Source organism: Mastomys coucha, unplaced genomic scaffold (assembly GCF_008632895.1).
Source record: "Mastomys coucha isolate ucsf_1 unplaced genomic scaffold, UCSF_Mcou_1 pScaffold20, whole genome shotgun sequence".
NCBI lineage: Eukaryota > Metazoa > Chordata > Mammalia > Rodentia > Muridae > Mastomys > Mastomys coucha.
This window is the reverse complement of record NW_022196903.1, coordinates 53439078-53452239: the sequence shown is the minus strand read 5'-3', so window position 1 is coordinate 53452239 and position 13162 is coordinate 53439078. Positions and strand designations below refer to the sequence as shown.

Sequence of the window (13162 nt, the reverse complement as noted above, 5' to 3'; positions counted from 1 at the left end):
AATAACTCACCGCTATAAACCCTGCAACTTACAACCACCTCTCTGCAAGATATACTGGCGCAATGGTGGCACAAATGTTACAAGAGAAACCAACCACTTTCTAATTAGATTTAAAACTCACTTTATGAGATGCAATCCACATCTGACTACCTGATACCACTGCTAAAGTGGACAAGAACAGGAGGCTACATAGGTCATGAGCTTATGGAAAAACCTAATACTATTATTCTACTAAAAGAACCTAGCTATAAAATGACTTCATCAATGCCTCTCTCAAGCCAGATCAGAGAAGCTTCTTTCAGAAGATGGGAACTTACACAGAAATTGGACAGCAAGAAGAAAGTGAGATTCTCTGGAGCACTCACTCCTAAATGGGATATCTTCATCAAAGTCCTCCCTCAAGTCATAGGGGTATATGAAGAAGATAAGTGGATTAACTATACAAACCAGAGGTGATGGATGACCCTAAGGAAACAGTGTCTTCCAGACACAAAAAAGGTCGAATGAACGTACGAACTCACAGAGACTGTGGCAGCACAAATAAAACCTGTACAAGATACAAAGGGTTCCAGCACTGACAGAGGAGAGTAGGCACAGGTTACATCCATAACCCAGAAGCTATCTGTAATTTAAATCCAGGGGCAAAGGAAAAATCAGGGTTTTTTTCCAAGAGTCTCATTTGGTATAGTAACCAAATTTAAGAGCAAGTCCCATGCCCAACTCTAATTCAATGTTATTTTTGTAGACTTTTTATCTTTTTGCTTTGTTTGGGAGTTTTTTGGGAGGTCTTATTGGTCCTTTGATTGCTTGTTTAGATTTCTCTTTTGGTATTTTTGAAGGTTTTTTAAATAGCAAGTATGTTTATAGAATTGATTACATTACTTTTATGGTTTCTGATTCTCTTCTGTGTTACTGTGAATTTAAGTTACCATCTGGTATTATTTGCTTGCTCTAATTACAGCTTTGCTCACATTTCCTCTCCCCTCCAGTTAATAGCAAGAGTGTTATGTTATAGCCTCCCAACAGAGTTATATATAGTTTTCTACAGTTGCTCCACAAATCTGTTAGAGAAATACATGCATATATTATCTTTAATAATTATGTAATTATTCTGGTGACCCTCTAAAAAGTTACTTTAACCTCTACCTGATAACTCTTAGGAAAGGAGTCCTAAATTCTTGGCAACATCTTCTGTTGCCATTGCTCTGAACTGAGATGGGAAAAGAAAATTGTTGGTGGTCTAGGTAGTAACAGCTCACTGTTCTGGCTGAGGCTTTCTTAAATGTTTCAAATGCAGTATGTCCATGGGATAATTTTAACTGTAGACTTGTTTGCCTGGAGAACTGGTTTGTGGAGTTTCACATATTATCATTACATGAGTCAATATTATCTATCTATCTATCTATCTATCTATCTATCTATCTATCTATCTATCTATCTATCTATCTATTGAGACAGAGTCTCTACAAAACCCTGGCTATCCTGGAACTTACTATGTAGATCAGGCTGCCCTCCAACTCACTAGCCTCTGCCTCCTGAATGCCAGAATTAAAAGTGTGTCTTACCATGATTAGCTCATTTAATTATATTATTATTAGATATTTTTTATTTACATTTCTTCATTCTTTTTTTGTAGTACAGAAAAAGTTTATTCATGGCATGGGGAGGGAAGTTAAGAGGGTAGTAGAGGCAGAGAAAGGTAGAGAGAGAGTAAAGAAGTAAAACTTGGCCATGACCACATGGAGAGAGCCGGAGGCAAGAGGATAAGAGAGAGAGGGGCAAGGGGCAAAAGACCTTTATTTACATTTCAAATGTTGTCCCCTTTCCTCATTTCTCCTTCAAAAACCCCTTATCCCATCTCCCCTCCCCCTGCTAACCAACCTACACATTCCCTCGTCCCTGTCCTGACATTCCCCTGCACTGGGGCATTGAGCCTTCACAGGAGCAAGGGCCTCACCTCCCATTGATGTCTGACAAGGCTATCCTCTGCTACATATGCAGCTGGAGACATGGGTCCCTCCGTGTGTACTCCTTGGTTGGTGGCATAGTCCCTGGGAACTCTGGAGTGCCTGGTTGGTTGATATTGTAGTTCTCCCTACGGGTTTGCAAACCCCTTCAGCTCCTTCAGTCCTTTCTCTAACTCCTCCATTGGGGACCCCTTGCTCAGTCTAATGATTGGATGAGAGGAACCACCTCTGTATTCGTCAGGCACTGGCAGAGCTGCTCAGGAGACAGTTAAATCAGGCTCCTGTCAGCAAGCACTTCTTGGCATCCACAATAGTTTCTGGGTTTGCTAGTATATGGGATGGATCCCCAGGTGGGGCAGTCTTTGGATAGCCTTTCCTTCAGTCTCTGCTCCACACTTAGTCTCTGTATTTCCTCCCATGGGTATTTTGTTCCCCCTTCCCCTTCTAAGGACCAAAGTATCCACATTTTGGTCTTCCTTCTTGAGCTTCATGCAATCTGTGAATTGTATCTTAAGTATTCCAAGCCTCTGGGCTAATATCCACTTATCAGTGAATGCATACCATGTGTGTTCTTTTGTGATTGGCTTACCTCACTCAGGATGATATTTCCAGTTCCATCCATTTGCCTAACAATTTCATGAAGTCATTGTTTTTAATAGCTGAGTAGTACTCCATTGTGGAAATGTACCACGTTTTCTGTATCCATTCCTCTGTTAAGGGACATCTGGGTTCTTTCTAGCTTCTGGCTATTATAAATAAGGCTGCTATGAACATAATTGAGCATATGTCCCTATTACATGTTGGAGCACATTCTGAGTATATGCCCAGGAGTGGTATAGCTGGGTCCTCAGGTAGTAAGTACAATGTCTAATTTTTTGATGAACCACCAAACTGATTTCCAGAGTGGTTGTACCAGCTTGCAATTCCACCATCAATGAAGGAGTGTTCCTCTTTCTCCACAACCTCGCCAGCATCTGCTGTCACCTGAGTTTTTGATTTTAGCCATTTTGACTGGTGTGAGGTGGAATCTCAGGGTTGGTTTGAGTTGCATTTTCCAGTTGACTAAGGATGTTGAACATTTCTTTAGGTACTTCTCAGCCATTTGGTACTCCTCAGTTGAGAATTCTTTGTTTATCTCTGTACCTCATTTTTTAATAGGGTTATTTGGTTCTCTGGAGTCTAACTTCTTTAATTCTTTGTATATATTGGATATTAGCCCTATATCAGATATAGGATTGGTAAAGATCTTTCCCCAATCTGTTGGTTGCCACTTTGTCCTATTGACAGTGTCCTTTGCCTTACAGAAGCTTTGCAATTTTATAAGGTCCCATTTGTCAATTTTTGATCTTAGAACATAAGCTATTATTGTTCTGTTCAGGACATTTTCCCTTGTGCTCATGTGCTCGAGGCTCTTCCCCACTTTCTTTTCTATTAGTTTCAGTATATCTGGTTTTATGTGGAGGTCCTTCATCCATTTGGACTTGCGCTTTGTACAAGGAGATAAGAATGGAAATATTTGCATTCTTCTACAGGCTGACTTCCAGTTGAACCAGTACCATTTGTTGAAAATGCCGTCTTTTTTTCCACTGGATGGTTTTAGCTCCTTTGTCAAAGATCAAGTGATCATAGGTGTGTGGGTTCATTTCTGGGCCTTCAATTCTATTCCATTGATTAACCTGCCTGTCTCTGTACTAATACCATGCAGGTTTTTTCACTATTGCTCTGTAGTACAGCTTGAGGTCAGGGATGGTGATTCTCCCAGTTCTTTTGTTGTTGAGAATAGTTTTTGCTATCCTGTTTTGTTTTTTGTTTTTGTTTTTTTGTTATTCTAAATGAATTTGCAAATTGCTCTTTCTTTTTTTTTTTCATTGTGGCAACACTTTTTTTAAAAGAAATTTATTATTTTTGTTAGATATTTTCTTTATTTACATGTAAATTTCTCCTTTCCCAGTTTCCCCTCCAAAAAACAAACAAAAACAACAAGAACAAATCCCTGTTGCCTCTCCCCTCCCTATGCCTGCCTCCCCACCCTCTCCCACTTTCTGGCCCTGGCATTCCCCTACCCTGGGGCACAGAACCTTAAAAGGGCCTAGGTACTCTCCTCCTATTGATGATCGAATTTGCAATCCTCTACTATACACATGCTGCCAGAACAATCAGACCCACCATGTGCAGTCCTTGGTTGGTGGTTGAGACCCTGGGAGCTCTGAGGGTACTAGTTAGTTCATATTGTTGTTTGTCCTAAGGGGCTGCAAACCCCTCAGCTCCATTGGTCCTTTCTCTAACTCCTTCACTGGGGACCTTGTACTCAGTTCAATGGAGGGCTGTGAGCCTCTACATCTGTATTAGTTAAGTACTGTCGGAGCCTCTCAATAGATAGCTATATTTAGGCTAGCTTGTCCTTCCTTCAGTCTCTGCTCCATAGTTAATCTCTGCAACTCCTTCCGTGGGTACTTGGTTCCCCCTTTTAAGAAGGAATGAAATGTCCACCTTATGATCTTCCTTCTTCTTGAGTTTCTTGTGGGTTGTGGGTTGTTCTTCCTGTATTCCCAACTTCTGGGCTAATAACCACTTATCAGAGAGTGCATACCATGTGTGTTCTTTTGTGATTGGCTTACCTCACTCAGGATGATATTCTCCAGATCCATCCATTTCCCTAAGACTTTCATAAATTCATTGTTTTTAATAGCTGAGTAGTACTCCATTGTGTAGATGTACCACAATTTCTGTATCCATTCCTCTGTTGAGGGACATCTGGGTTGTTTCCAGTTTCTGGCTATTATAAATAAGGCTGCTATGAACATGGTGGAGCATGTGTCCTTATTACATGTTGGAGCATCTTTTGGGTATATGCCCAGAAATGGTATAGCTGGGTCCTCCGGTAGAATTATATCCAATTTCCGAGTGGGCAACCGTGTCTAGTTCCTGTTTTTAGTGAGATTGCTTCAAGTTTCTCCCCATTTAGTTTGATATTGGCTACTGGTTTGCTGTATATTGCTTTTACTATGTTTAAGTATGGGCCTTGAATTCCTGATCTTTCCAAGACTTTTATCATGAAGGGATGTTGAATTTTGTCAAATGCTTTCTCAGCATCTAATGAGATGATTATATGGTTTTTTTCTTTGAGTTTGTTTATATAGTGGATTTCACTGATGGATTTTCATATATTGAACTATCCCTGCATCCCTGGAATGAAGCCTACTTGATCCTGATGGATGATCAGTTTGATGTGTTCTTAGGTTCGGTTTGTGAGAATTTTATTGAGTATTTTTGCATCAATATTTATAAAAAAAATTTTTCTGAAGTTGCCTTTCTTTGTTGGGTCTCAGTGTGGTTTAGGTATCAGAGTAGTTGTGGCTTCACAGAATGAATTAGGTAGTGTTCCTTCTGTTTCTATTTTGTGGAATATTTTGAAGAGTATTGGTATTAGGTTTCCCTCCTTGTGTTGGAGTTTTCCATTTATTTTCCTTTGAAGGGCTGGTTTGTGGAAAGATATTGTATAAATTTGTTTTTGTCGTTGACTATCTTGGTTTCTCCATTTATGGTAATTGAGAGTTTTGCTGGGTATAGTTGCCTTGGTTGGCATGTGTTCTCTTAGGCTCTGTATGACATCACCCAGGATCTTCTGGCTTTCATAGTCTCTGGTGAGAAGTCTGGTGTAATTCTGATAGTTCTGCCTTTATATGTTACTTGAGCTTTTTCCCTTACTGCTTTTAATATTCTTTCTTTGTTTTGTGCATTTAGTGTTTTGACTATTATGTGATGGGAGGAATTTCTTTTCTGGTCCAATCTATTTGGAGTCCTGTAGGCTTCTTATATGTTTATGGTCATCCCTTTCTTTAGCTTAGGGAAGTTTTCTATAATTTTGTTGAAGATATTTACTGGCCCTTTAAGTTGGGAGTCTTCACGCTTTTCTATACCTATTATCCTTACGTTTGGTCTTCTCATTGTGTCCTGGATTTCCCAGATGTTTTGGGTTAGGAACTTTTTGCACTTTGCACTTTCTTTGATTGTTACATCAACGTTTTCTATGGTATATTCTGCACTGAGATTCTCTCTTCTATTTCCTGTATTCTGTTGGTGATGCTTGCTTCTATGACTCCTGATCTCTTTCCTAGGTTTTCTATCTCCAGGTTTGTTTGCCTTTGTTATTTCTTTATTGTTTCTAGTTCCATTTTCAGATATTGGATGGTTTGTTCAATTTCTTCACCTGTTTGGTTGTATTTTCCTCTAAATCTTTAAGGGATTTTTGTTTTTCTTCTTTAAGAGCTTGTACTTGTTTACCTGTGTTCTCCTGTATTTCTTTAAAGTAGTTATTTATGTCCTCCTTAAAGTCCTCTATCAGTATCATAAGATGTGATTTTAAAGCCAAATCTTGCTTTTCCGGTGTGTTGCAGTATCTAGGACTTGCTGTGTTAGGAGAACAGGGTTCTGATGATGTCAAGTAGTCTTGGTTTCTGTTGCTTGTGTTCTTGCCCTTGCCTCTTGCCATCTGGTTATCTCTGGTGTTAGTTGGTCTTGCTGTCTCTGGCTGGAGCTTGTCCCTTCTGTGGAGCTGTAAATCTGTTTCAGTACTCCTGGTAGACCAGCTCTCTTCTAGCAGTACCTGTGTACAGAGGGCTGTGGACTAGCTCCAGCTTCAGGTGTGGATGGAGATTGAAAGGATCCTGTCCCAACTGCTCCACTGTTCCTGTGCCCTGTGTGCTCCTGGCTAGTCCAACTTTGGACAGTTATTGGAGAGAGAATGGAGATCTCACTTCTGAGCCCAGAAGTGAGAAGACTCCTGGGAGACCAGCTGTCTCCCGGCAGGACCTGTGTACCATATAATTCTTTTTTTTTTTTTTGGTTTTTCTAGACAGGGTTACTCTGTGTAGCCCTGGCTGTCCTGGAACTCACTCTGTAGATCAGGCTGGCTTCCAACTCAGAAATCTGCCTGCCTCTGCCTCCAAATTCTTTATAGAGAACTTTTACATGTAAATTTAATCTCGATGCTCAGAATTTGAATTTTTTTTGTATATGTGACATATCTATTTATGTGTAGATGCACATGTGCCTGGGTGCATGCACATGGAGGCTGAGGTCATTGCATAGTCTCTCTTATTACTTTGTTATACAGTGTGTTATTCCACCGAGGCATCCCTACTGTATCTGGAGCTAGGCTACTAACCAGCAAGGCCTACCTAACCTGTCTTTGCATTCTGCAGTGCTAAGACTACAGAGGTTGTGTAACTACACCCATTTTTTTTTTTAAAAAAAAATATGGGTTTGAGGCATTTGAAATGATGTCCTTTTGCTTGATAAAGTACTTTTACCCACTGAGCCATCTCCTCAACCCAGATCCTCACAATTCTATATAAACAAAAGGTTTTGTTATTCTCAGGATGAACCTGAGATGTTAATTGGGCTGAAATGATAAGACTTGCTGATAAGCTCCCTGTGCTTATTCAGGCAGCACAAACTGAATTCACTGGGTTATTTTAAAAAGGGGAGGAAGAATATGAAGGTGGGAGGGCCATGTGTTAGGGGTAAAATTGGGGGTATATATGATCATGCTACACTGTATGTGTAAGACTGTCTAAGAATAAATAAAACCACTAAAAATCAGTAAGACTTGTCTGAGTCATGTCTTCCCTGCTTTGTACCAAGCCTTATTTTAGAAATGTCGTGACAGCCAAGTGTGATGGCTCATGACTGCAAAACCAGCACCCAGGAGGCAGGAGGATTTGTATGAACTTTAGCCTGAGCTTAAAGATCCTGCCTCGGACAAACAAGGAGCAGGAGAGATGCCTCCAGAACTAAGAGCACTTACTGCTCTATCAGAGGATCAGTGTTGGGGTTCTAGTACCCACATATTTCTGAAACTCTAGACCCAAGGGATCTGTTGTGTCTTTTTAGTCTCCATGTCACCCACACACACATGTGTGCAAATTCACACAGACAGACATGAATAAAATAAATCTTTAAAAAAATAAACAAATAAAAATGTTGTGATGGTAATCTACCACAGAAGGTTCTGGGGTTCAATCAAGCACCCCAAGGAAAGCAAAATTTTGGAACAAGAGTTTACTGTCTAGACAGAAGATAAAAACCAGGGAATCATAATACAGTATAACATATTAAAATGTAATGTGTCTTTTAAATTGACACAATTTTACACATGTATACACTATAGTTTGATCAAATAAGGAAACTAATGGCTCTTTCCAAAAACATTTTGTTAAGAACATTTCTTATACTTTATGTCATGAAATTTAGTCACTCTATTGTGCTACAGAATATTAAATTTTAATGCTCCTAACTGAAGCATATGTACTTTAGACAGTAAAAACTCCCAGCCTAAGGAATTAGAATCTATACATTTTGGTTCTTATTTTCTTTGGAAATAGAAATTTTCTCAGAATGAAGAAGAATATTATACAGTAGTGAATAAAATTGACTTAGGCCAATTTTCTGGATTTTTGTATTTTGATCAAGTGCATAAATGCTATTTTAAGACAGGTTTTTGTTTTTGTTTGTATTCTTGTAGATTTTTGTTTTGGTTTTGCTAATGAGTAAAATTTTAATAGCACAAACACTCGCGCCTGTGCGCACACACACACACACACACACAATCCTTTTACAGGGAAAGAAGGTAAGCAACATATTTGGACCTCTAGTTTTAGGCATGTAGTCATTCTACCTGAAATCATTTATATTTCTTCCACTGAGATCAAGCTGCAATAACACTCAGAAACCTGAATTAAACATCCTTCATGTATCCATTGTGGTAAAATGTAAGAGAAATTCTGAGCTTTGTCTGAACCAGATGTGAAGGTAAAAAAGACAAGAGTTCCATGTTAGTGTGGATACTGTACTGGCTGGTTTTGTGTGTCAACTTGACACAGGCTGGAGTTATCACAAAGAAGGGGGATTCAGTTGGGGAAGTGCCTCCATGAGATCCAACTGTGGGGCATTTTCTCAACTAGTGATCAAGGGGGTAGGGCCCCTTGTGGGTGGTGCCATCCCTGGGCTGGAAGTCTTGGGTTCTATAAGAGAGCAGGCTGAGCAAGCCAGGGAAGCAAGCCAGTAAGGAACATCCCTCCATGGCCTTTGCATCAGCTCCTGCTTCCTGACCTGCTTGAGTTCCAGTCCTGACTTCTTTTGGTGATGAACAGCCATGTGGAAGTAAGCCAAATAAATAAACCCTTTCCTCACCAACTTGCTTCTTGGTCATGATGTTTGTGCAGGAATAGAAACCCTGACTAAGACAGATACCAAACAACTGGGCCAGTGACTATAGCTAAGACCAGTGCTTCTCAATTTTATTAATGCAGTGATCCTCTAACATGGTTCCTCATGTTGGTGACCCCAAACCATAAATCTGTTTCATTGCTACTTCATAACTATAACTTTGTTACTACTATGGATCATAATATAGGTCATGACCCACAAGTTGAGAACCGCTGGATGAGAATAAAGAAATAATTAGCTTCCATGTGGCAACCCAGTCACTAAGCAGACATACTCCTGTGCTGTTCTGATAACTGTCATTTTGCAGCACTTATTTTCTAGCACTGAATCCCCTGCGGACATATTCATAATGTCTATGAGAATTTAAATGCACCTTTTACATTGAGAATTACGAAGCAATAAGACTCTCATTAAACACACAAACAAGGATTACCATTAATGAGACACCAGCTACACTTCCTGGAGTTAACTTAAAGAATACTCTCACTGGCGAACACATGTAGAAGACCAAGTATTTTTGTATGCAGTGTGGGCAGAAGTTCATCGGCCTAGATTACCACTTCATCATATTATCAGTTCTATAGTGGGTATGCAATATTTGATGGGAGAAGAACCCTTGAGAATTCCCACAGCCCGAGCAATGCAATGAGAAGAAATAACCTTCTCCCTTAGCAATGGGGATGTGTACTTGCATCAGGTGTTAATCCTAGTGGCAATTTTGCTTCAGTAAATATTTCTAAAGGTCTAGTGGTGAAAATTAAAAACTTTAATAGCCATCATGGAGTATACTCACATATGCTTATATATTTGATGTATTCTTCAGCCTATCACTGTTACTCCTTTTTAACCTCTACGACAGGGGTCACTGAGGTCATGTCAATGAACAGTACCTTAAATTCCTGACAGTCTCAGAGGTCTTCCTATCAAAAAGATTGACTACCAATGATGAAAGGAGCTAGCTTGGAGTTGGAGAATAATTGGTAAGGATGCCCCATATTATCTCCTTGTAGATTCAAAGAAAGAAAATATAGAATATTCAGGAATTTTAATTCATGGGATATATTGTGTATCACTGACCTTTTTTTAGTCAATTTTTACAATTATGAATAAAAATATCCTTAAATCACTAACTACTGGAGCAATAAAAGAATCATTTTGAAAAAAAAAATCTTAGTATTATTTAGGAAATTTAATAAATTGAATCCTTGATGTAGATAGTGTAAACTATTTTTATTTCTTAAACAATGTGCTATTTTGTGCCTACTAATACAACCATTATCTTAATTAGTTAGCCTGAATCTTTATTCTTGGGAGAGGATCCTGTTCCCTTGAGAGTTTATTCAGACTCACAGAAAACAATAAAGGTGGGTAGCTGGATGTGTCTGGTCTTATCTTGTGCTGGATAGTTTTATGTCAACTTGAAACATGCTAAAGTCATCTGAGAGGAAGGAACCTCAATTGAGAAAATTCCTTCATAAGACTGGGCTCTAGGTAAGTCTGTAGCACATTTTCTTAATGGGAACCACCCATTATGAGTGGTTCCATCCATAGGCTGGTGGTAGTCCTGGGTTCTATAAGAAAGCAGTCTGAGCAAAGCCGTGAGAGCAAGCCAGTGAGCAGCATCCCTCCATGGCCTCTGTATCAGTTCCTGCCTCCAGGTTTCTGCCCTGTTTGAGGTTTTTGTCCTGACTTTCTTTGATGATTGTGGTATGGAACTGTAAGCCAAATAAACCCTTTCCTCCTCAACTTGCTTTTGATCATGGTTTTTCATGGCAGCAATAGAAATCCCAACTAAGACACCTATTATTACTTTCTGGGTAAAGAAACATATTAATTATGCAAAATAGATTTCACATTTTTATTCATGTATATAGTGTATTCTGACCATGTTTATCCTAGTACCCTCTTAGTGCCCCTACTGTTGTAACACCTTTTTCTTGCTTATCTTCTTTGGTGACCCACTGAGCTTAGTTAGGGTTTTGATAAAGATGTCATTGACTGAATTCCTGTTCCTGCTGCACCTCTGAAGTGCTGAGATTCAGAGGAACATCCTGGCCCATGTCAATATTGATATGCTTGTTTGTCCATGTTTAAAATTGTGCTACTACCTCCTCTCCAGGTTCTGAGACTAAAGACTGTGTACTATGCCAATAACTGCACCCAAGGTTCTTTGTACAAGTAGATTCTTTGATGAGAGAATATAGTTAAATACTGAGCTTCCTTAGAGACAAGACAACTTATCAGATGATTAAGTTAAAAAAGCTGCAACTGACTTATCAGATTAACACTATCTTTATGGGCAAAATTTTTCATTCACATTGTCCACAGTTTTCAGTTGGTAAAATGTGAAATTCAGGGCTAAAAAAATTCCATTTCAGGAACAAAGACACTCTATGATCTAGTTCAGCTCTGTGTTGCCACTGGATAATGTAAGAATGTGACTTATATTTAATGATATTAACATGTTTGTTTGTTTTGTTTTTTTTGTTTGTTTGTTTTTGTTTTTCAAGACAGGGTTTCTCTGTGTAGCCCTGGCTGTCCTGGAACTCACTCTGTAGACCAGGCTGGCCTCGAACTAAGAAATCTGCTTGCCTCTGCCTCCCAAGTGCTGGGATTAAAAGCGTGCGCCACCACCGCCTGGCCCACCTACATCTTTTATTAAAGTAGTTTAGGAGGCTAGCTCATTATGAATCAATTAAGGGTCAGTGAGACAATTAGGATGATAAAGTTCTCATCACCAAGCCCCACAACCTGAGTTGAGGCTCCAGCACCCAGTGGTGCAAGGAATCAACTCCACAAATCTGTCCTGTGATTTCGCCATGCTATGCCTCTTTACCACACAGAGAGTTGATTAATAAATCAGGGGTAGAGTTGGGCAGTGGTGGCGCACGCCTTTAATCCCAGCACTTGGGAGGCAGAGGCAGGCGGATTTCTGAGTACAAGGCCAGCTTGGTCTACAGAGTGAGTTCCAGCACAGCCAGGGCTACACAGAGAAACCCTATTTGGAAAACAAAACAAAACAAAACAAAACATTACAGAATAGGCCAGGCATGGTGTCCAAGGTCTGGATTCTGAAAACTCAGGAGGTTGAGGCAAGAAGATCAGAAGTTCTCTAGACAGTCTGGGCCACATTGCAGAACCTTGAACAAGAGGAAAAAAAAAAAATCAGGGGTAGAGGATTTCAGTGGCTACACATTTGCCTAACATGCACAAGGCATTGGGCTGGGGTATATGCAACCAATTAAATTCACAACCAATTCTTGTATTTCTTTAGGGTAAGGATTGAAATACTCAGGCTATATTTCTAAAGTAGATACTGTATCATCCTCAATTCTGTTATAGTTCTAGAAAACTAAGGCTAAAGGCCTGAGGACTATCACATTTCCATAGCAAGAAAAACTGTAATGTACCTTGAGACCCTAAACTTAAAAGGACATAACCAGCTTCCCATTCCTGCCTTTCCCTACCGAAGGTACCTCCCTGGGAAACTTTTCTATTTTGAATATTAAATGCCTCTGTAAACAAAATGTAGTTACATAAACTATTTTCACATTTTCTCTTCCTATCAGACTCTTGAGACAAAAACATCCACTCAAGCAGACATCCTTCCACCCCTGCAAACTGGGTTTTGTGAGCATCTTGTTTTATTATTGATGTAACCATGTGACACCGAAGTAATGAAGGCACGTTTACAATGTCAGAATTTTCTTAGTACTTAAGCTTACCACTGACCTTGAAGCCAAGCAACATTTCAAATCCCTAACTTTCAGATGAATAGGCTATGAAGCTGGTCTCAGCTGATGACTTCAATGCTTCGGCTGACACAGTGGTTGTAAGTGAAATCTTCAAAAAACAAGGTTATAACAAGTATGAAAAGGCTTCCACAGACTGTCTGCTGGTCCTAAGCCTGAGAGAAATAAGATAAACAGATCTTGTTATAAATCAAATGGGTTTATATGTAGTTT

The 13162-nt window shown here is 39.5% G+C and overlaps 1 protein-coding gene across 1 annotated transcript in view; it reads right to left on the bottom strand.

The window, feature by feature from the left end:
* Window positions 1-12956: 12956 nt before the first annotated feature.
* Pyurf (PIGY upstream reading frame) overlaps window positions 12957-13162 on the bottom strand; it is a 1935-nt gene continuing 1729 nt past the window's right edge. Inside the window, exon 3 of the mRNA XM_031384014.1 lies at window positions 12957-13040. Coding sequence (XP_031239874.1) covers window positions 12957-13040 — 84 coding nt within the window. The remainder of the gene's footprint in view (window positions 13041-13162) is intronic.